This window comes from Plectropomus leopardus, chromosome 13, assembly GCF_026936395.1.
Source record: "Plectropomus leopardus strain MGB_pleo_1.0 chromosome 13, ASM2693639v1, whole genome shotgun sequence".
NCBI lineage: Eukaryota > Metazoa > Chordata > Actinopteri > Perciformes > Serranidae > Plectropomus > Plectropomus leopardus.
The window spans coordinates 33,875,424-33,898,618 of NC_142188.1; the positions used below are offsets into that span (position 1 = coordinate 33,875,424).

At 39.8% G+C, this 23,195-nt stretch overlaps 1 protein-coding gene across 3 annotated transcripts in view; it reads right to left on the reverse strand.

Annotated features, from left to right (window-relative positions):
• shtn1 (shootin 1) overlaps window positions 1–23,195 on the reverse strand; it is a 65,585-nt gene that overhangs the window by 36,564 nt on the left and 5,826 nt on the right. For all 3 annotated transcript variants that reach the window (XM_088087035.1, XM_042502657.2, XM_042502656.2), the window contains exons 2-4: window positions 21,632–21,684; window positions 19,271–19,331; window positions 3,063–3,157 (exon numbers count right to left, since the gene is read on the reverse strand). In XM_088087035.1, the coding sequence (XP_087943161.1) occupies window positions 3,063–3,157; window positions 19,271–19,331; window positions 21,632–21,684 (209 nt within the window). The remainder of the gene's footprint in view (window positions 1–3,062; window positions 3,158–19,270; window positions 19,332–21,631; window positions 21,685–23,195) is intronic.

The window sequence follows — 23,195 nt, forward strand, 5'->3', positions numbered from 1 at the left end:
TTGGAATAACCCAGTGACTTTTTTTGGCATTCCTGGTTGTCTGGTGGTATAAGAAATATGACTGATCTGGTTACTGATAAAACATTCAAATCTTACAAAGAAGAAGAAGTGCACAGCTCATCCTAGGGGTAAATCAGACTTGTGGAGATAAGGACAAGTTTTGGGACTGTGGCTGAGCAGTTGCCTGGGGAAGCACTATTTTAAATGAGTTAAAAATATTCACTCAGTCATCACCTTTATAAAAAGACTGCTAACAAAATACGTGGCAGCTGTGAAAACCTTAGGGTAGTCTGGCTGAGGGATTTGAACTTGATGAGGATTTTTGGGCAAGATAATCTTAGGGAAAATACACACATTATGAGATACTTTATCAATATTATTTCACACCCGTTTATCTTCATTAAATGGGTTTACTATAAAACAATCTGTGCTGGAAATGTGAAAGGCATGAAGGCATTTATCCATGCAGTTTGGACACATGCTCTTGTTCTGCTTTTCTGCAGAGAGATGATGAAAACATGACAGAGGCTACGTTTGCCTGAGTCTATTCAACTTTCTCTCATAGAGGACAGGACACATTTCGCCAACATCTGTAAGCCAGCGTTTGCTCTGACCCTAACAGGCTTTATCTCAGCTGCTGGGGATTTCCTCCCACTGGAAGATCAAGTCCAGCCTGAATATCAAGTGAACAGAAGCTTATTCAACTTTTTTAATCTGGCCAGGGGCCATTTGTTTGAATAGCTTGCCTCACACACATGCAGTATCATGTAGACACATGAAAAGTCAAGTGATAAATACAAATAAAAAATTGCCAAGGAGTTCAGGGGTGTTAAGAAATCTGTAAAAAGAAAAAAGTTAGGTTTGATCATCAATAAAAGAAATAGAAACAATAAAATCAATAAAAACACTTAAAGAGAATTTCAAAGCTGAATTGCATAAGGAATAAAAGACTTCACATGGCGGTTAGTCTTACAAGCAGGTAAAACGTTACAATGCCCCGAGAACAACACTGAAAATTCACCTGCAAGAACTTGTCCAGAGGAAGCTACTTACTGCTTTCTGGAGGATTTGTTGATCGCAAAAAAATGATCATAGAAATAAAAGAAATGCATCATTTGAGTTAATAATGGCCATCCTGTAAAGAATCATATTTACTTATCTGGAGTCAGCTTTTCCATTCATAAAAGGAGTAAACTAATGTCATAGGTCCCAGATACTAAACTGCTCTTTTGAGAAAAAAAATGTTTTTTTTTTTATGTACATCTCATGCTTAAATAATATTACAAAATATTTTTTTGTCAATGAATTCACCCTTTTAAGCCATCATTAAGACAAAAGCAATGGATTTTTTTTCCTTTGAATTTTTTATGTCCCTGGGGCTATAACAACAATAATCAATGTTTATTTGTTAAATCAAACATATAAACTGAATAACATTAAACGTGTCATCTAACTACAATGAACAATGAGAAGTTTAACTATAACTTAGCAAATTGTCAGTTTTGATGACATTAGCATAGCTTCACTACCTTTACCATTAGAGGCCAAATCAACTGGTAGAACATGTTTTGAAAGAATTATTAGACCTTTATTACATTTGTATTTCTTGTATAAAGTTACATAAATCTGTATATTAATACCTCTGAAACTATATGTTGAATAAATATGCCTAGCTCTGAAAATCCCAGCACACAGAGCCCAATGTCTGATTTTTGTTGTTACTAACTTCCTGTAGGAGGCTATTTTAAAGACTATCAAAGACACAGTGACATCAAACAGATCTAATATATCTAAACCAAATGGTAGAGATGGCTCAGTCATTTTGAGTTAAGATCATTTTTCACTGATATATAGAAACTCAAAATGTGCTCTACCAAACAGGTGAGCAGGATACAGGTGGGATGAGTGCGCTCCTGTTTTAAATGTGCCACACTGACTTTTCTTTGTTTCCAAGTTTGATCTGTAGAATTAGTCACTTTGTACTTTATTTATTTGTGTTTATATATACATACAACACAGGACAGTTATCATATATATATATATATATATATATATATATATATATATATATATATATATATATATATATATATATATATATATATATATGTGTATATATATATATATATATATGATAACAGTCCTGTCATTGTTATTTTATAGGTTAAGGTTTTTAACCTTGATAAAATTTCAAGAGCAGCTGACAATGGCAGTTATGAGTGACAGTATGGGAAGTTTCTTGAGAGTCAAAAGATAACAGATTTTCAGAGCCAGAAATCTCAGCAGCCAGAGTAATCTTTGAGCCTGTTGCATTGAACCTCAAACCAGTCAACTTACCCAGATACCCTGTGGTCATTTGTGGCTTTAAAAACCTTTCTCGTCACCCCTGAAAGACAAGGATGACAAACAACCAAGAGGAAAGAGGAGGACTGAAGGCCGAGGAGCAGCAAAAAAGGCCTAAAAGTTGACCTTCACCATAATTCTCCCTCAGCCTCCCACTGCCCAAAATCTGGTCCAACCAGGTGGACTGTGAAGGCTTTTGTCCAGAAATTGAATGAGAAATGATTACAGTGATAAGCTCAACATCAGTGGGCTGCAAAATCACTATGTGCCAGGCTCCCCCACTTTCAATCACAACTCACATTTTAACAAGGACTCCAAAAAAGTGTGCTCTGAATCAAAAGAATCCAATGCAATTTTCCACACTAAGATGTGGGGACAGCAGCAGAACTGGGACACCAGAGTGCTTTTGATTGCAACATACAAATTAAATGTGTCAAAGTGATGGTGACTGGAATACACTGACTGGAGGATTTATTTAGCCAAACTTGCTCTTAATCAACAGATCCTACAATTATGATTACCATATTCCCGTCTTGGTTTAATTTAATGATATATTTTCTTGGTTGTGAGCCTGTTTTATCAGATGTGATTTCAACTTGAATCCAGCCTTACTTTGGCATCGTAAGTACCACAGAAATAACACAGGTGGGATGACGGGCCACTGCTTGACTATCTTTGAGCAGCGTTGTTGAAAGTATAGGTGTAAAGATGAAGCGTACCTTAGAGGCCAGGGCTTCAGCACTTTCTCTACATGTCCTCTCAATCTCCAGGTTCTCCTGAATGGCATGGACTTCTTCAATAACCATCTGAGAAACTAAGAAAAAAACAAAACAATTAAAGACGAAGACAAAGAAACTGCACCATAACACAACCCATTCACATTCCCAGGTGATGCACAGGAAACCCTTTAGCATCTATATGTGAAGCACACTGGAACACGTGGTTAATGTTGTGAAATGGAGGCAGAAACTTCTTAGTTAGGTTTTAAAAAAAGATAATGTCTTAGGTTAAAATCATAGACTGCATAAGTTATGGACGTAGGTAGCCAACGTGATATCATCCACTGGTTTGTGGACTCCTGTTTTGAATAGATTAGATTAGATCTTTATTTGTCCAAAATCTGGAAAATTGTCTTTGGCTTCACAAAAACACAACTACATGGGTTACAAACAAAACAACATTTAAAAACAAAGAGATTAAGAGTGCTTGAAGAAATAAAGACATCACCAGCGTTTACATTGTTCATTAAGAGAGAACATTATTTTAAAAATAAAAAAGAGAGAGAAAAAGGAAAAAGAAGTTAAAAATGTAAACATCATAATAATTCATAAACTTACACACGGTACAGTATTCAAAAATTAAAGTTTTCATTCCATTTCACCATTTTCGCAGATAAAACTAATGAAACCCTACAACACGGGGGGGTTAGTTAATTTAAGAATGTAATAATTTAATTGCACTTGGGATAAATGATTTTTTATAAACATTTTTGGTGGCTCGTGGTAGTCTGAAGCTCCGCCCTGATTGGAGCACTTAAAATTGGGGGTGCAGAGGATGTGACGGATTACTTATTATGTCACGAGTTTTCTTTTTAGTGCTCAGTATATGCCTATCACCAAGTGACATCTGTGGTTTCTTGATGATTTTACTGGCTGTACTGACCACTCTTGTCAATTTCCGTTTACACTTGACATCCAAGTGCCCATACCATGCAACCATGTTAAAAGACAAGATACTTTCTACCAGATTCTTGTACACCACTTCAAGAGTCTTTTGACTAACCCCAAAGTCATTTAGCTTCCTGAGTAGATATAGCCTCTGCATAGCTGTTTTAAATATATATTTATAAATTATATAAAAATATAATCTTTGTTCTGAGGTGACTATCTAATCTACTAATATAAGTTCCTAAACAACTAACCATTTCAACAGGTTGCCCCATAATGGTTAGGGGTTTACATGAGTCAGGAACGTCTTAGATATAACCATTTCTTTAGTATTACTAATGTTAATCTCCAGAGCACTCAACAATAGACACCAGTTCTGGAGGGAAGCTACATGATGAAAGTACTTACTCTCTCCTATAGTGTCCCCTACATGTTAGAGGCCAACAAGTGCCATATCATCAGCGTATTTAAATAAGCTAAAGTCTGAGTCTTGGAGTCTAAACTCATTCGTATACACTGAGAATAATAAAGGTGGTACCTTGAGGTGCACCTGTATTTAAAATTGTCGGTTCTGACACATTACCATTAAAGATTACTCTTTGTAAGAGGTCAGACCAAAAATTTCTGACCCACAAAATTAGACCACCATTCACTTTAAAATCCAACAACCTTTCTAGGAGAATATGTGTTAAAATTGAGTTAAAAGTGGAACTGAAGTCGATAAATGAAACTCTAGCATAGTGAGTTGTGTATTGCAGATGTTTGGTCACTGTGTCAATTAAAGTTATAGTTGCATCATCAGTTCCTCTTGATCTTTTGTATACAAATTGGAGAGTGTCACGATGACAGGCCACAGTTAGGTGCTTAGATACAACTCTTTCCATACAGTTGCCCAAAACATAAGTTAGTGCTATTAGTCTAAAATCATTAAAAAGCCTTTGGTTTTTTATGAATGGGCACTATATTGGACACCTTCCAGGAGCTAGGTACAGTGCATTTGTCGAGCAAGAGCTGGAACAATTTGGTGATAACAACAGTGAACTGAGGTGCACAATCTTTAAGTACTTGTCCAGCCAGGCCATCAGGGCCAGGGGCTTTATTTGGCTTGATGCTGGCAAGACTAGTTGCTATTTCGTGCTGTGTAAGAACTACTGGAGCATACATAGGAATTTTACTGCAATCCATATCATTTTCTGTATTAAAATGTCCTCTATCAAGCCTACTACAAAAAAATATTTAAATAATTCACAAAGGAGGTGTTGTTTATATGAGTATGTTTCTGTTTCCTACTCCATGTGCATTTGTTGACATCATGGAAGTGGGGTCCTGGATCTTAAATAACAGAGGGATATTTAAAGCGTAATACATAGACATGGAAGTCCACTGCAAAGCCGCAACATGTGACCACATGGGACAAAAATTTATTGTAAAACTTTTCCCTTGTTCAGTTGTCAAAACAGGGAAATTAGCTGTAGAGACCAAAACTGCTCTTGCTTCATGCTGTAAACTAGTTAACTTCTGCTGTAAAGTTGGGCATTTTAACATGGGGATTGACTGACATATGCAGTCACCCTCAAGTGGCCATTTAAGGAACTGCAGTTTTTGGTACTTCTGTTTTGGCTTCATTTTTCAGCCCTGAAGGTTCCCGCTTAGTGAAAAGAAGCACATTTGTGACATATGACAGACATGTAACGTGAATGGGCCATAGATGAGTTATTTAATGTTACCTCTGAACAATGGGACAAATGTACGAAAAGTGCATTCTCATTCCTAACTAGGGATGTACAATATCTTCATCAGCATCAGATATGCCGACATATATCAAATCATTTGGCCAAAAACCGATGCCAATATCGATATATCCGGTCTTTCCCGCCCAATGTTAGTGATCATCAAGTCTCTTCTGTCGAGGAATTATGCATGCATACGGTTATCGCAATGGCCCAGCAGCAACATAAAATACATTGCTTTTCAATGTAACAAATATTAGCGGACGTAGGTGCATAGTAAATAAACAAACAAACATCACATTCAGACAGGAAGCAAACACCGGACCCCCACCACCTGAAAATCACAAAATAACAAGGTTGCACAGAACTCAGAATTAAATAGAAATACTTAAGGAATGTGTCTCAAAACTTTATGATATCATCTCTGGCTTAACCAGTGACAAATTGGGGCACTCTTTGGCTCAGTGGACAGAGTGGGTTCACCATGTATGGAGGCTGTGTCCCTGCCACAGCGGCCGCAGGTTTGATTCCAGCCTCGGCCCTTTGCTGCGTGTCATCCCCTCTCTCTTTCTCCCTTTCACGCTTAAAAATAGGCATAAACAGCCCAAAAATAATCTTAAAAAAACAACAACAACAACAAAAACAGTGACAAATGTCCTTTTGTTATACCCATTCTGTTAGTTCCACATTTGGCCAATAAAAACAATGTTAACCATCTGACAAAGCAACACATTAACAGACTTATATCAACCCAGTCAGTGTGATGAACATACACGACAAGAAAATGATGCATGTTCATCTTACAATGTGTGCCTTTCAGTTAGAAGCCCACAAGTCAGTAGCCTTCGCTGATGTGACAATATTAATGAAATATGAAAGGCAGCATTTCAAAGTCTACTGAATGACTGCATTCATGTCTATGCAAACTTAAAAAGTCAACTCATGGCCATTCAACCAAATCAAAATGCCCTGAAGGAAACAAAGAGCATGATTAGGATTTTCTAAATGAGAGGATGCATACCTGTGACTTCTCATTTCATTGTGCAGTTAATTGAGATAAGAGTGCTGTAACACTTGACACTGAAGTATATTTCTGCTCTCTATTGTGGCTTCCATCTGAGTAGCCTCAATGGTGACTGACCTATGTACATCATTATGATTTAATTCAAAAGGAAATGAACTAAATGTTGTTACCAATATATCTTTTATTCAGATAATTTTCTCTACCATTTGATTTTCATCAGCCAGGTCCACTCTGCATTTACTGTAGACTGAATACATGCAGGAAACAACTTTAGAGCCTAAGACTAGAATAATAGTTGAAACTGTATGTGGGGACTTTGTTGACAATGATCTGTGTGATGCTGCACTTAACCCAGGGTGAATGGAAACACTGGCTTTTAAGCCTTAATTCTTTGCTAAATTACTATAGCATGTACAATAGCAGGGCTGTACTAGAAAAGCATAAGACAAGAAAGACAGTGACTTTGACTTTGACAAAATACTGAACCTTAGAATGTATATTCATAAAAGGATCAAACTGCAGCCTTAAAGTTCATCTTAGTGTCATCTTCTGCAAGCTTATTGAATATTCTCTAATAGCCACATTATTAGACCTTTGGAAATCAGGAGGATAAGCTGAAAACACAATCTCTCACATACTTTGATAAGACAGTCTCACCTTACTCATTATTATGGAACTTTCCATTACTCCACATGGTTGGATGAGCCCAGATTTTTATTTCTCTTGGATTTTTATTTCCCTAGGAAAAGCATGTCCTTAAGTATACCAGAATGCATTGCGCCCTGATGTCATTGCCTATTCCCCATTATCTTCTTAAAAGCATGACTGACACGTCCAAAATACTGCTGCATGGCCGCAAAGGCTCAAATGCCAAAATTAATTTATGTTTTGAAAACTGTTCGGAGAGCAGCCCAAACTGTTTTGCTCGGCTTTGAAGTTTTGTTTTTGTAGTATAGCGGGGCCTTCAGCAAACTATTGCCTGTTTACACATTGAGCAGACACAGCTGACCCAATGAATTCAAGTCCATATTAGAATCAGAATAAGAATCAGATTCAGAATCTGGTTTTATTTCCAAGTACATTTGCATATACAAGGAATTTGACTTGGTGTTTTGTTGCAAAACAATTAACATAAAGAAAGAATAAAAAATATCAAAATGAAATAGTATAAGACATAAGATAAAAATATAGAAGCAATTTAAAAATATACAATGAAAAAATAGAATATATAGAACACAGTCTTATCTACAGTGTGCAGTGTAAAGAAATCCAGTCCAGTGTGTGTTAATGTAATGCATAAATATTGATTTAGCCTAACATTAATGTACTGATTTCAGACTCTGGGGCTGGATTAGATCCTGTGTCATGTGGGTGAGGGGGGAGGGTCAGAGTATTGTTCATGATGGTGACAGCAGCAGGGAAGAAACTGTTCTTGAGGCGTGAGGTTTTGGTCCTGATGGACCGCAGCCTCTTGCCAGAGGGGAGGGTTTTGAAAAGTCTGTGTCCGGGTGTGATAGACAGAGGAATCAGCGATCCTTCAGAAATCCCGTACAATCTCCACTGTCTGCAGAGCATTAAGCTCTAGGTTGTTTTTGCTGCACCAGGTAACCAGATGGTCAACCTCCCACCTGTAGGCGGACTTATCCCCCCAGAGATGAGTTCAATGATGGTGGTGTCGTCTGCAAACTTGAGGAGCTTGACAGACTGGTGACTTGAGGTGCAGCTGTTTGTGTACAGGGAGTAGAGGAGAGGAGAAATAACACAGCCTTGAGGGGAGCCAGTGCTGATGGTTCTGCTGTCAGAAACATGCTTCCCCAGCTTCACCTGCTGCTTCCTGTCAGACAGGAAGTCTGTGATCCACCTGCAGGTGGAGTCAGGCATGTTCAGCTTGGAGAGCTTGTCCTTTAGCAGAAGTCGAAATTATTCTATTAAAAGCAGAGCGGAATCCACAAACAGGATCCTGGAGTGGGTTCCTGCAGAGTCCAGAACCTCGAGGATGAAGTTGAGAGCCAGGTTGACAGCGTCATCAACAGACCTGTTGGCTCTGTAGGCAAACTGCAGAGGGTCTAGGAGAGGGTCCCTGATGAGTTTTAGGAGTGACAGTACAAGGCACTCAAAGGACTTCATCACCACAGAGGTCAAAGCAACAGGTCTGTAGTCATTGGGTCCTGTGGTCCTTCTTTTTTGGGGGACAGGGATAATGTTGGAGGCCTTGAAGCAGGATGGCACATGGGATTGCTCCAGCGAGGTGTTAAAAATGTCTGTAAACGCTGGAGACAGCTGATCGCCGCAGTGCTTCAGGGTGGAGGGGGAGACAGAGTCCAGTCCAGCTGCTTTGTGGGGGTTCTGTCTTCTAAAAATCTTTTTTAACATCTCTCTCCAGGATGGACAGAAGTGTTACTGAGGTGAGGGGTTAGGGGGTAGCTGGGGTGGATGGTCGTGCTGAGTCTTGGGCCCCTCCTGTGGTGGGGGCAGTAGGGGTGGTGAGTTGTGGAGTGAAGTCATCATGGGGGATGGTTTTGGGACTGTGCCATTGTCTTTCAAAGCGACAGTAAAACTCATTCAGGTCGTTGGCAAGGTGTAAGCCAGTCACAGAGCGGGGTGGGGGGGGGTTTGGCTTGTAGCTGGTGAGCTGTCTAAGGCCCTTCCAGACTGAGCCAGCATCTCTGTGAACTGTTTTTGCAGTATTTCAGAGTAGAGACGCTTGGCTTCTTTCACTGCCCTGCTAAAGGTATATTTAGGTTTTTTGTAGCCCTCCTTGTCCCCACTCTTGAATGCCTACTCCTTTGTCTGCCTTAATAATCTGAGTATGGCTGTGAACCAGGGCTTGTCGTTGTTGTAACTCACCGTAGTGTTTGCTTTGTACACACAAGTCCTGGCAAAAGGCGATCTATGACATCACAGCCTCTGTGTACTCATCCAGACTGTTTGAAGCAGTCCTGAAAGTATCCCAGTCAGTACTGTCCAAGCACATGTGGCACATAGTATTTTTAGCATTTACCCACGTGTTTTTATGTCATTTTCTATGTATATTTACATTTTAACTGTTAAAAAAGACCCCCCCACTCCCCCCACCCATTGAATTAAAAATAATTTCTGTTTAAGTGAGAAAGGCACAAGCTCACCTGTGAGTTGGCCTATATAAACGGGGTTCTGGTGGAGGTTCTGGTGGCATTCTTCAGTTGGCAGTTTAACAGACAGAGAGCAACTGGAGAACAGCCAGTGTTTTTTTTTTTTAATATATATATTTCAGGTGGATAAAACCTAATCAAAACACCCTCATATTTTAAATAGAGCAGGCCACATTTACTGGCTTATCTGTCTGTGTTTTTTATTATTATTTGTTGTATTGTTTAAGGATATTGTGTTATGTTTTAGTATTAAGTTATGTTTGGTACCGTTTAACGTAATGGTCGTTAACGGGTAGTGCGTCTTCTGGGATTTAAGCTTTTATTTCTTTTATTTCGACAATCTGGCCTGTAACAAAACACTAGTTAAGGTTTGGGGGATTGTAACAATTGTTAGATATAATCCATTCGGTTTCAAAGTGTCAAATTATAATGTTATGACTGATTGTTTAGCGGTCGGGGTAAGACTAGCCTATGAATGCTAGCAGTAGTCAAGACCTGTTGCCATAGCAATGATAACACATCCAGGTCAGTACCTAGGCAGCAGAGGAGAGGGCAGGAAGTCTTTTCATTGTAAATAGAAAGTTGATACAAGCTGTGTCCCAATTCAGAGTCTGCATCCTGCGGAGGCTGCATTGGAAGGCCGATTACATCACAGCGCTGCGCGAAGGCTGTCCCATTTGGTCACAATTCGAAGGCTCCTCCTTACGCAGCCCACAAATGCAGCCTTCTTTTCCCTCTTTTTGGAGGACACATCGCTACTATCCTTCGAGGCCTTCCATTTCCCAAGATTCCTTGCGCACCCGCGATCTTCAAAAAAAATGTTCCTAATGGCGGCACAGAGCGGAGATCGGAGCATTGATTTAACTTAATTTGGGTTTTTACTCATTTGAAAATTAAACGCCAGATATGTTAAACTTAGAGGGACATTAAAATCTCATAATTTCCTTCATAATATGTGACGTTAGTAATGCTAACACGTAGCCACCTAGCATACTAGCTATGGGAATGTAGAGCCAGCTTGGCGCTGTAGCCCACTGTGCTTCCCACTGCAGAGGAGTGCTCTGCCCGCTGAGCAAGGCTCTACAGCCTGGAGATAAATCAGCTTCCAACGCGGACAGAGGCACTTCTCCTCCTCCTCCAGCAAAATATGAATACAAAAAATTTCTCTCTCTCGCTCTCTCTCTCTCTCTGTCTCTCTCTCTGTCTCTCTCTCTCTCTCTCTCTCTCTCTGGCAAGCCTTGACAGCAGGAATCAACTGAGGTGGGGGTAAGGGTGGAAACATCTGGTGATGCAACCAGGAAATCCTCCGTTGGCTAGACTGTCCCATTTAACAAGGAATCGCCTCCGTAGACCGCGCAGACTGCGTAGCCTGCATCCTCCGAAGGATGCAGACCCTGATTTGGGACACAGCTTGTATTTAGCATAACAATACGCTTTAAATAGTAAAAGGAACCTGTAGGAAATGATTATTTTAATTTGTAGCATGTACAGTTAGTTTAGCATAATCCTTTAATTCATGTTTTTTTTTTTTTTATTTATATTTAATTTTTTTTAAAGATATATATTTTGGGGCTTCTTCAGTGCCTTTATTTGATAAGACAGATATAGCATTAAAGGGGGAGAAAGAAAGAAGGGATGACATGCAGCAAAGGGCTGAAGCCGGACTTGAAGCCGTGGCGAGGACACAGCCTCTGTACAGAGGGCACTTGTGCTACCAACTGACCCACCGGGTGCCCCATTTATTCCTTTAATTAATTTAATTATCTGTAAATAGCATGTATAATAATAATTGAGTGCAGTCTTTGAAATAATTTAGTGTTTTTCTGTAACCAATTATTAGAATATTAAAAGAATGTGTAAAAAAGTTTTGATATATTGATATTGATTTGGGCCGGGGCCAGCTGTAGGCATGGGCAGAGGTAGGCTCAGCCCACCCAAACTTTTGCCTTGCCCACCCATCCGTCTGGTAATTGTCGACCGTCTTTGAGCTGCAGGGAAATATAGGACCGCCTCAGTCTCTGCTGCACCTGTTGGGTTCTCTGTTCAGCAGCACCGCTCTTTCACGCTCCATCAGTATTCTCACCGGCGAGACGAATACAAGCACATTAACACTAGACATCCACTGAACGAAGGAAACAGCAAGCTAGATAAATAATTATTACTGTCTCTTATGTGGTGTAATTTAAAAGAATAAACCGTACATTCATTGCGGCTCACTCCCTCTCTCTGGCTGTACAGTTATCCTGGGCATGGTGGGAGAACAGCCGGGCACTTCTATGTGTGTCTTGACGGTGCAGCAGCAGCACCGTCTCTGGCCCTGCATTCCAATACCCATACTACCATACTATTTAATATGGCGGAAAAAGTTTTAGTATGTCCTATTACTAAGTATGTAAAATGCAGTATGCCAAAAATACCAGGATGTCTTACTACATCCGGCTGCATTTTGCAGTATGCAAGCCAGCATGCTTTTCCGGCTATTCTTACCCACAATCCTCTGCACATCTGCAGCTTCGTTACATCCTGAGGGCTGCATGACAGCTGACAGAAGCCGCAATGATGAATGACAGTGCATTAAAGTGACTGATGACCAGTCACATGTTAATAATAGCAATAGATATTGTTTAAGTGAACAAAAAAAATCATACAGATAACCACCAACAAAAATAAATGCAAATAACAATGATAGAGAAATGCATATGTAGGCCAATAGCATGAATATATAATGTTAGAATCCACAATGTATGCAGTTATAACTTAAAGGTTAAAAAGTTGTTAAGTAACAATAGCAAAGCTCTCCAGGTTAACCTCCATCTCTGTTGAGTCTGGCCAATGGCGAATTTGTTTTATCTCCATGGTAACAGTTATATGAAAAAGAAGGTCAAAGTTCAGGGTGCAGTATTATGAAGAAGTAGTATTTCCTGATTGTGTGCTACTGCATGCAACAGTGCATTCTTTGCAAGAGCAGCCATAGTACCTACTAAAAGTAAAAGGAAAAAGTATGCAATTTGGAATGCACTCTGGGGCTGGGCTCCTGTAGAGCAGCCGGCCCGAGGTGCATGCGGCCCGAGGTGCAGGCGGCCCGCATCACATTACCTGCACACACACTGAGCAAGACAAAGCCAGTAAAACACACACATACACACTGAGCAAGGCAAAGCAAGTAAAACATACACTTACACATACACTGAGCAAGGCAAAGCCAGTAAAACACACACACAGCCCCAATTGTTGCCCAACGAAGGGAGAAAATCAGAATGAGAAAAAAATAAATTCCATTTGGAGATCAATAAAATGATTGTTATTCTTAAATAAACCCTAAAACCATTTTTTTTTCAGTCCCATCAGGACTGCAATTCAAATTGACAGCCTTTAGGCCACTATTCAGCTTTGCTATCATCCTAGTTTACATACCAACCAAGTTGCCCACCTGTTATTTCAACCAGCCCACCCTAATATGACAGGCCAGAACCAGCTCTGTTTTGGGCCTGATAGGTTGGCCGTTGGTCAGAGAGAGAGCAAATGAAGAACAGCCAGTGATTGTTTTTTATATATTTTAGAATAAATGTTTGATGCTTGGATATATGTCTACCCTAAGTCTGAAGTGTATACATAAGGTGCCAGAGTGCATAAAACGGCATCAAAATAGAGCTTGTTTGGGGCGGCCTCTAGCTCACCTGCTAGAGTGTGCGCCCCTATGCCAAGGCCTTTGCAGTGGCCCACGTTCGATTCCAGCATGTGGCCCTTTGCTGTGCATCAATCTCCTTCTCTCTCCCATATTTCCTGTCATCCTATTAATAAAGGAAAAAAAAATAGAGCCTGTTAATCAAAAAGTGCCGGTGGAGGACCCCCTCCCCCCAATGTCCTCACATCCTAGAAACATCCTGAAATCCAAGACATGTCCTAAAATCTTAGAAATGTCCTAAAATTTGAGGTATGACTTAGAATCATAGAAATGTTCTAAAATCCTAGAATCCTAGATGTCCTAAAATTGCTAGTAACAGGCTAAAATCCTGGAAATGTCTTTAAATTCAAGAAATGTCTTTAAATTCAAGAAATGTCCTAAAATCCAAGAAATTTCCTTAGATCCTAAAAATGTGCTAAAATCCTGGAAATGTCCTGAAATCCTACAAATGTCACTAAATGTCTTAAAATCTTAGAAAGGATTTCTGCAACTGGCCCTTGGCCTTCTGTCATTTTGCAAAAGTGGCCCCAAAGCAAAGCAAGTTGAGGATCCCTGTGCTAGTTCCTTAACTCTGTCCCTGTTTGGAGCTGGAGAGTTGATGCACAGCAGCTTTACAGCTGACAACAGCTGCTACTGGAAATCGGGTCGATAGAAGGGAAGCTAACGAGTCAAAAAGTCTCTGTGGACTCATCATGAGTGACACCTTTCACATGATACACAGTCATTTGACCGCCTGGTGATATGAAAAATATTGATTGGTGCATATTGATTAGTTTGAACTAAACCTGAGTAGTTGATAAAAATCTGATAAAATTCCAAATCACAAAGCGTAATGTTGTTTGAGCTGCAATCACATGTCAGTACAAAAAGAACGCCCCTGAAGAATGCCCTACCACTTAGCTAATTAAACATTGTGGTTGAGCGGGGAAGAAATTAAGCATTAGTGCCATTGCTGTGGGCAATTCCTTCCCCCCGTGACACCTAATTAAGAACGTGATGAACGCCAGCGGCGGGCAATGTCCACGTTCCACCAGCGCCCTCCACATCAGTCATTCAATAGCACTTAGCTGCCAGTTTTCATCGGCGGCCTCTCCTCCGTTCCTCTCTGCCTGTCTCCATAATGCCATGGCCACACTCAACAACCTACGAAGGGACGCCTTGAACTAAATGACATGTTAATTATAATTACTGGTAGCCATGGTAAATAAACAGCGGTGGAAGTGTGGAAAGTGTATGAGCATGAGTCGACAGGGGGCTCTGACACGTCAGAATTGGCAGTCTTAATTGTAAGTTTCGGCCTCCCCATCATCATCACTCCTTCTTTTTTCTACCCTCTTTTTGTGCCTGTCTTTTTTCATCCTCCTCTCAGGAAAGACAGTGATTACCCCTGTGCCGACGAGCTGCATAATGGTATCAGCGCCGCCAACGGAGCAGTGAATTAAATTGTATCTGCAGCCGCTGTGAAGCCTTGATGAGGGGGGCAGATGCCTTTGTGGTGTTATCATTATAACACAATGGTCATGTTGTCATCAACCTTGCCATCGGCAATTGAAAAGGCATGATTGTGTGCTGGGGGCTTTTTCTCCCGTCCTCCCACTACCCCCCTACCAACCCTGCCGCCCAACCCCCAGCCGTTTCGTTGTGAATAGGAGCAATTTTCTAAGAGCTATGAAATCACGTAATAGGTCCTAATATGCAGCTGCTTGGCACAGTGAGGCAGCCTCTATTAACGCGGAAGTCAAACACAATATGTGTTTTGGCTGGCGAATCGCTGAATACACGAGCACGGGCCAGATTTATTCAGATGAAAATCCACACAACTGTCAGCATTACAAAGACAAACTATTTGCTCTATCTTTTGACATGTGGTGCCCTATTTTCAATTCTGTCTTCACTAAAGTGGTCATAGCAAAGCATTCAACCTGTAAGGAAAATCATTTTGGAAAATTGAATGTTGGGCCAAAACATTTGAAATTTGTAGTGTTTGGAAACAGATTCATGATAAAAGCTAAAGCAGCCCCAATGCTATTCCAGTGCCATTATCTGTCTGCTTTCACACATATCTGTACGGCTGCGATCATTTTTGAAACTACCAGAGGAGGAAAGATTGGGATGTATGGTGAGTACTTGTGCTCAGATTTGCTTAAATAAATATAAAAAGTAGGTCAGTTAAAAGAAAGATCTTTAGGTTGCAATCAGTGGCCTCATTAGACCCACATTAGGAGTGTCTGTGGCCTGGGCATCCATGCCTGAAGCTCCAAATAGATAAATATCAGAAAATTTGAAAATCCAAGGGTAATTTTAGTTGTACAGCTCCTGGCTGTATTAAATGATGATTTGGGGGATTTTTATTTTGGCAGTTCAGGGATGCATCTTTTCTATTAAAATCTCCAAACAATAATTAAAAGATTTGTATTTATTACTTTTTTTTTTAGTGCAAACAAGTTTTTAAGAAGAAATGTCAAAAGATTTTAAAAATCACAAAACAATTTAAATTTTAAAAAATTGAAAAAGAAGAAGAAAGAATTACTTGACATGCCTTCCCTTTTTGCACCACCCTATCCCAATCTCATAAATAAAGATCAGTCCCAAAAACAATGAAAAAGCCCTGGATCTAAAAATCTGTCATTACATCCATACTTGTCCTGACTTAGTGTATTGAGATTCCACCACTTTTAATAAAAATACAATCTATTTTTTCATATCTATTCAATATTTTTTTAGCTATTGTTAAATATTCTGTTTCTTCTCAGTATTAATTACTGAGATCTCCTACTATTCTTAACATCACAAATCATAATTGAAGTTTAAAAAACGTTTTTCAGTGTAAATAAGGTGTCAGAGTGCATTAGAAAAGCATCAAAACAGAGCTTGTATATAAAAAGAAGGATTCCTTCTGAACCGCCCAACAGAGATCCAGACTTGGCCCCCAATGTCCTCAAAATCCTTGAAAGGCCCCCCAGCAGCAAGATTCCTCATGTTCAAACCAACAGTAAATTCCATTTTAACAGTGGACGATTTTACACAACCACTTTCCTTACCAGAGCCTCACTAGAATTAACCAGAAGAAGAAATTCAGACAGAAACTAGAATTACCACCTCACACTTGTCAACTTGCAGATACTTTCATGTCTATTCAGACTCAAATGGAGCCATGACAGTTGACAATGCTTTCATAATGCAGCAAAAAACTTCAAATTCTAAAACATTGATGCTTCTCACACACGCACGCATGCACACACACACACACACATACACACACACACACACCTTCTCCCTGGCAGCACAAAAAATCTCTACAATCAGCACTGTCTCAAGATTTGTGTCACCAATTCAGTATGTGACCAAATGTCTCCCGTTCTGTTCTGGACATATGGTTGTCAAGGTGCATTTATTCATATCACTCAACTCATATACATCAGCAGTTTAAAGTCCTTTACAAGTGAACAGATTAAATCATCATAGACATAAATATATAGATAAAATAGTAGAAATAAATAAAAATAAAATAATAGAAATATAAGAGTTCAAAAAGCACATGAAATTAAAAGGGAAGAGAGTGTTAGATGATTGTGGTAGATGATTGTGTTAAATAATGGCCAGAGAAGTGTTCTTGCAGAACATTATGATGTCACAGTGACCTTTGACCTTTTGGCCATTTATAAAATGCTATTACTTCATCGTTTTCACCAAACTGACTTTCGCAGTTTGTTTTTTTTTTTAACAATGACAATGAAGATCTTATCTCATATTTTATATTATTAGACATTAGTGTGAAATTTATGTTATGGCTAAAAATGTGTTTTGTGAGGTCACAGTGACCTTTGACCACTAAAAATCTAATCACTTAATCCTTGAGTTCAAGTGGGCATTTTTGCCAAGTTTGAAAAAAATTCCAGGCGTTTTTGGGTTTCCCACACATTGATTTATTCGTTTCAGGCCACCACAACTGAATCAGCCACCGCGACAAATAGATTTTTGGAGCTGGACTGTAATTAGAAGTACTTTTTTTACACAGAGAACCCCCCACCCCACCCCACCCACCTCCCACCCCTTCGTCATTCTGTGGGAAACACTGGCATTACTGAGATATCGTGTTAATGACAATGGGACATACAGACAGCATAATGCCTCCTGCCAGGCTGTTGCCCGTGCAGAGCAATAATAAACCAAAAGTCTATGGACAGTGCTGCAGGTGCAAAAAGCAATAATAAGCAAAAATGTATTAACTTGACACATCTTGTAGAATCAAAAGCGGAATAAAATAATCACCAAAGCAACATGGAGCTGTCCGAAGAATAGAAACTGCACATCAGCTGCAGCCACAAACTACAGCAACATTACAGCAGCAAAGCCAGTCCACTCAGTGTCTCTGTCTCACTATAATCAGTCCACTCTGTGTCTCTGTCTCACTATAACCAGTCCACTCTGAGTCTCTGTCCCGCTATAACAGTCCACTCAGTGTCTCTGTCTCACTATAACCAGTCCACTCTGTGTCTCTGTCCCCCTATAACCAGTCCACTCAGTGCCTCTGTCCACTATAACCAGTCCACTCAGTGTCTCTGTCCCACTATAACCAGTCCACTCAATGCCTCTGTCCACTATAACCAGTCCACTCAGTGTCTCTGTCCCACTATAACCAGTCCACTCAGTATCTCTGTCTCACTATAATCAGTCCACTCAGTGTCTCTGTCTCACTATAATCAGTCCACTCTGTGTCTCTGTCCCGCTATAACAGTCCACTCAGTGTCTCTGTCTCACTATAACCAGTCCACTCTGTGTCTCTGTCCCCCTATAACCAGTCCACTCAGTGCCTCTGTCCACTATAACCAGTCCACTCAGTATCTCTGTCCCACTATAACCAGTCCACTCAGTATCTCTGTCTCACCATAACTCAGTTTATTTCAGTCGATGTTTTCTTGATATTTGATCAGAAATCTTTGATCGAAATTTCAAAATTGCTGGGTATAAGAATGTTTTTATTGTCGTATTGAATGGCAGAGCAAAATAGTACCAATGATAAAGTAGCAGTACAATACACATTGTGCGCTTGTGTGTGAGTGTGTGCCTGAGTGTGTGTGTGCACTAATTATGTTTACCTGCGTGGTCAGATTTTGACATGAGGGTTTGTATGAGTTCTAGTCTGTTGCACACACCTACATGCTCAGGGGCAGAGCTGATCCTGCTGGTGGGGTGAGAGCTCAGTGGCGGGTTTCTAAAAGCCTGAGTAACATTCAACTGGGGAACAACAGGCAAACAGAGGAGGCAGCTGATTTGTAACCACGTGATATTAGTTACCTAGAAACAGACATAGAAAGAGAAATATACATATACAACAGTATATTGAGGGTATTGTCACTGCAGACTATGGTGGCCCTGATGGTCAAAACACTTCTATCAGAAAATATACCATTTCCCAAAAATAAACATTTGAGAAAAAATGGCAGTGTTTCTGTGTAGTGTTTGAGGAAATGTTTTTTTGTTTTGGGAAAAGTTGTTTACATTGATTAGCTTCCATGTCAGTCTCCAGCCTGCTCCTCCTAACTGGGGGCGTGCAGACTGACATGGATGAATATCCCACACAACTCCACCTCAAAAACATTGAAACTATCCCTTTAACACATCTTTGAGTTACAGCTTTCTGTGGAATGAAATCATTTCAGTCATAATCTGGGGACTTTGACCCTTACCTTGTTGGAACTCATTGAGCTTCTTGACGGCCTCGTCTCTCTCCTCCTCTAGCCTCTTGCACTTATGTAACAGAGACAGACAGAGAGACTTAAACACAGGACTACTGCTGTTTGAATCAACCTGTTTGCAACAGAAAAAGCAGCTCATTCAATGTCATAAAAATGTGTTAACAGGTATGGAAAAAATAAATGACATCTGGCACTGAAGGTCAGGTGAGGAAATGTAACCACTGTCTCCAAAGTGACCCTGATGTTTCCATATATACAGTGAGCACACATTTAGCACTGTGCTGCTTTCTTTGGCTGTAGTCACATTCAAAATGAACCAGAATGAAAAACAGTGCATGTCACACCATTTGTTTTTGTCATAGACTGTATATAAAGATGGACAACATGACATTACCCAAAAGCAAAGCTTTCCAATCTCGATCACCCCCCTGGTGTTAGTCTGCAATATACGTCATAAAGCCCACTTCTCCATGTTAGTGAATGGTCAAAGGACAAACTAAAAACTCAAAATACACACCAAATAAATGTTTCCAAAAGATGGTTTCTGTCACTGAAGGTAGTTCTCATCACCCTGATGTTTGTTCGAGTGATCGATTTTATGATGTTTGGTTTGAGTGAGTAATTCAATTCTACAGAAAGGGAAATTTCCGCCATGATTGACGGCTGTGACAGCTAATCCGTGCCCTCATGTTCAATAGGGCCGCTTGCGATTGGTCAGACAGGTGTTTTGGCAGAAACTCAAATTACATCACTAGCACAAGATGGCAGTGGCCATATCCAGTATATTTTTACTTCACTTAAGCGTAGCTGGGGGGGGAAGCAGGGAGGCATCCTCCATCTTTACATACAGTTTATGGTTTGTGTAACAAGCACAGCTTTTGATAGCACCCTTTTAGCAGCCACCATACGTGTGTTCTCTTCTCTCCATGTCACAACTCACACACCTTCACATGCGCTATTGTTTATCTTCTGTTATCATTAAGTATCTCTGATCATTATTTGGTCAAGGTTTTTTCTTCATCCAGCTGTGCAGTTGATCCAGTCCTGCTCCTCATACACAAACTGAGCTCAAAGGAAGTAGCTCTATGAGATGTGGCAGAGCAGCATTTGCTGTCAGGAAGAGCTACAAGATGACACTGAGCACACAAAGGGATTCTTGTGATTATCATTTTGCGCAATTATCAAGCAGCCCTAGCTGTTTAACCCACCAGATCTGTTTGATTCTTTTTTCATGACAGTGGATATGAACATCAGGGCCTGGCTGTTCAGAAATCATCTGATCAGACATCAGCTATCAGATTGGATCAAATCTTTCAAATGTTTGTTTGTTTTTTTTTTTTAAATCTTTTTTTTTTTAAATTTTTAGATCAGATTAGATCACATAACAGAGTGCCCCAGGGTTCCCTCCTCATAAAGCCAATGAGATTTTTCCACTGGGACTTATATCTATAAAAGCAGAAAATAAACTCAAATGTTTATGACACTTGCACATTTGTTCAGCAAGAAAATTTTCATAGATAAACACAGTTCTTAGATTTTTTGGAGCCTAAATACAGTTGCCAGAAGTTAAAATTTAACATCAGGCTATAAATGAACTACACTATGGTCACGTCGCCACCATAAGTCATTGAGAACTTTTCAGAACTGTACATTTCCTACATACTCAGTACTTTACTTGGTACCTTCATCTTGTTTTGTTTTCTTCCTTTCTTCTTTTCTTTTGTTTTTCCCAGCTTTCTTTAACCAATTAATGCTGTTCGACCTCTGGGTCAAAGCCCGGTGCCGGGACTATGAAGCATGTGCAGAACACTTAGGCCAGTTCAGGTCCAGTTGAAGTGTATATATGAAAGAGTAAATCGACCCCAACCACATTATCTAGGTGTGTTAGTGCGTCTTCAAGAAATTTGACCAAAGACTAACATGTTTACATGTATTTTAAAAGTCCACTTTTAGTCACACCAACACAATAATTTGACTTTTTCTCACATCATGTAAACATATTGTTTGACTGTTCTTATCTGTCACAACTATGGTTAGGATTTGGTTAGGTTTAATCACAAAAGTAGCTGGGTTAGTTTAAGGAAGTGTCATGCTCATGATTAAACAAAACCAAGTGTCACAGGCACTAGCGAGACACTATTGTTTTAATATTTGTGCTTTTGCTGCCTCTGCTGCTTCAGCTATGCAGATACCACTACTGCAGGGCCATTGACTACTTTAACTATAACTGTGCAATGATCCCTCAGTACATGAACTGTCACTAACACTGTTACTGCTACTATATGTTATATACTATATACCATCAGACATACATCATCTATGTGTCTGACCCTGAGTGATATCAGCACTTACCTCCATGGCTGCTATCTCATGCCTCTGCTGCAGGCCTTCATACTCCTGCATGGCTGTGGGGAGCAAAGGATGCCAGTAAGCCATGTTCATAAATCACAACAAAGCAAGTGTCAGTCAAGAGAACAGAACTCAAATCAGCCACTTTCAAATGAGTCAACAAGTGGGGACTTCTCCAGCATGTGAGGACGTGTCATTCAGTGACTGGTGCATCTTGTGTCCTGTGTCACCTGACTGTTAGAGCAGGGCATGTGGAAGATAGTAACACTATGGCTGTCTGAATATTTGCCTTGGATGTAACTGCATAGTAAAGCTGAGCATACACGGTACAATTTTAGAAATGTTGTTAATTCTAACTCATACTGTACGAGAAAATAGGATGCAATGTAAAGCTAAAGCCCACGATTAATGTACTTACATTGTCCAATCGTCAAGCCATGACCTGAAACCTCACACTGTATGTAAATAAAAGGCCCAACGGTCCCTGCGGATTGGCCTGGCTGTCGAGAATTGTCAATAAAGATAAGTTTGAAAGCTTATTGTCAGGTATTTGCAACACTGCTAACAAGCAGAAGCGTGCTGTCTTGATAATCTGTGCAAACCTTTGAGATTTTCAAATTCATCTGACGGCCATTCGAAAGCAGATGATTGGTCCTCGCTTCCCCCCTGTACACTGCTCAGCAAACATCGCCCGACAAAGCTGATATTCAGCCTGACTCTAAAATGAGCCGTGCAGCTCAAAAAGCGTATCAAAAATGGGATAAAATCGTACAGTATATGCTTGAGGTAATCATTAAGTTGTATGAAGATATAATCTGGATAAACAACATTCAACATTAGAATAGAAATACTTGTTTATCTATAATGCAATTGTTTTAGGAAGAAAAATGTTTTTTTTGTTAAGTTTTTTTTACAGAGTATGACAGAACCTTACAGAGATAAAGCAGAGTTACAAAGGGCTAGGGACCAGTAAAAGTTTATGTGGATTGGCTAATTTCTTTCTATATTTATTTACTTATTTGTACTAGGTTCATTTCCTACAATTATCCTAAACAAAGATTGTTAACCTAACTTTTTTTGTTTTCAAAAAGGGAAACAAACAAAGCTATATACAAAGAGGTATCATTTAAACAACGTGAAAGAAAAATGTTTAAGGCTTTACCAATTTCTATTGTCTGCATTGCTTTACAGTACTGTTCTTCAGTCCATGTAATGTCTCTATAAGGTCTGATATCTTTTTAAAGGACCAGTGTGTCACACACACACACACACACACACACACACACACACACACACACACACACACACACACACATATATACATATATATATATATATATATATATATATACACATGTAGAGGAGGTGGCTGATGGTTGCTCCACTTTGGAACTGGTATCCATAGCCACTCTTGTTGATCTGGCTGAGGGGGTTCAGGCATATGCAGAACAGCAGCAGGGACAGAGTATCACCTTGGTATATGCCACATTTGATGGCCACTTGGGTAATGGGCTTTAGTTGGCCTCAAGGGTTGTCCACAATTCCATCAACAGGATCTACAGCAGCA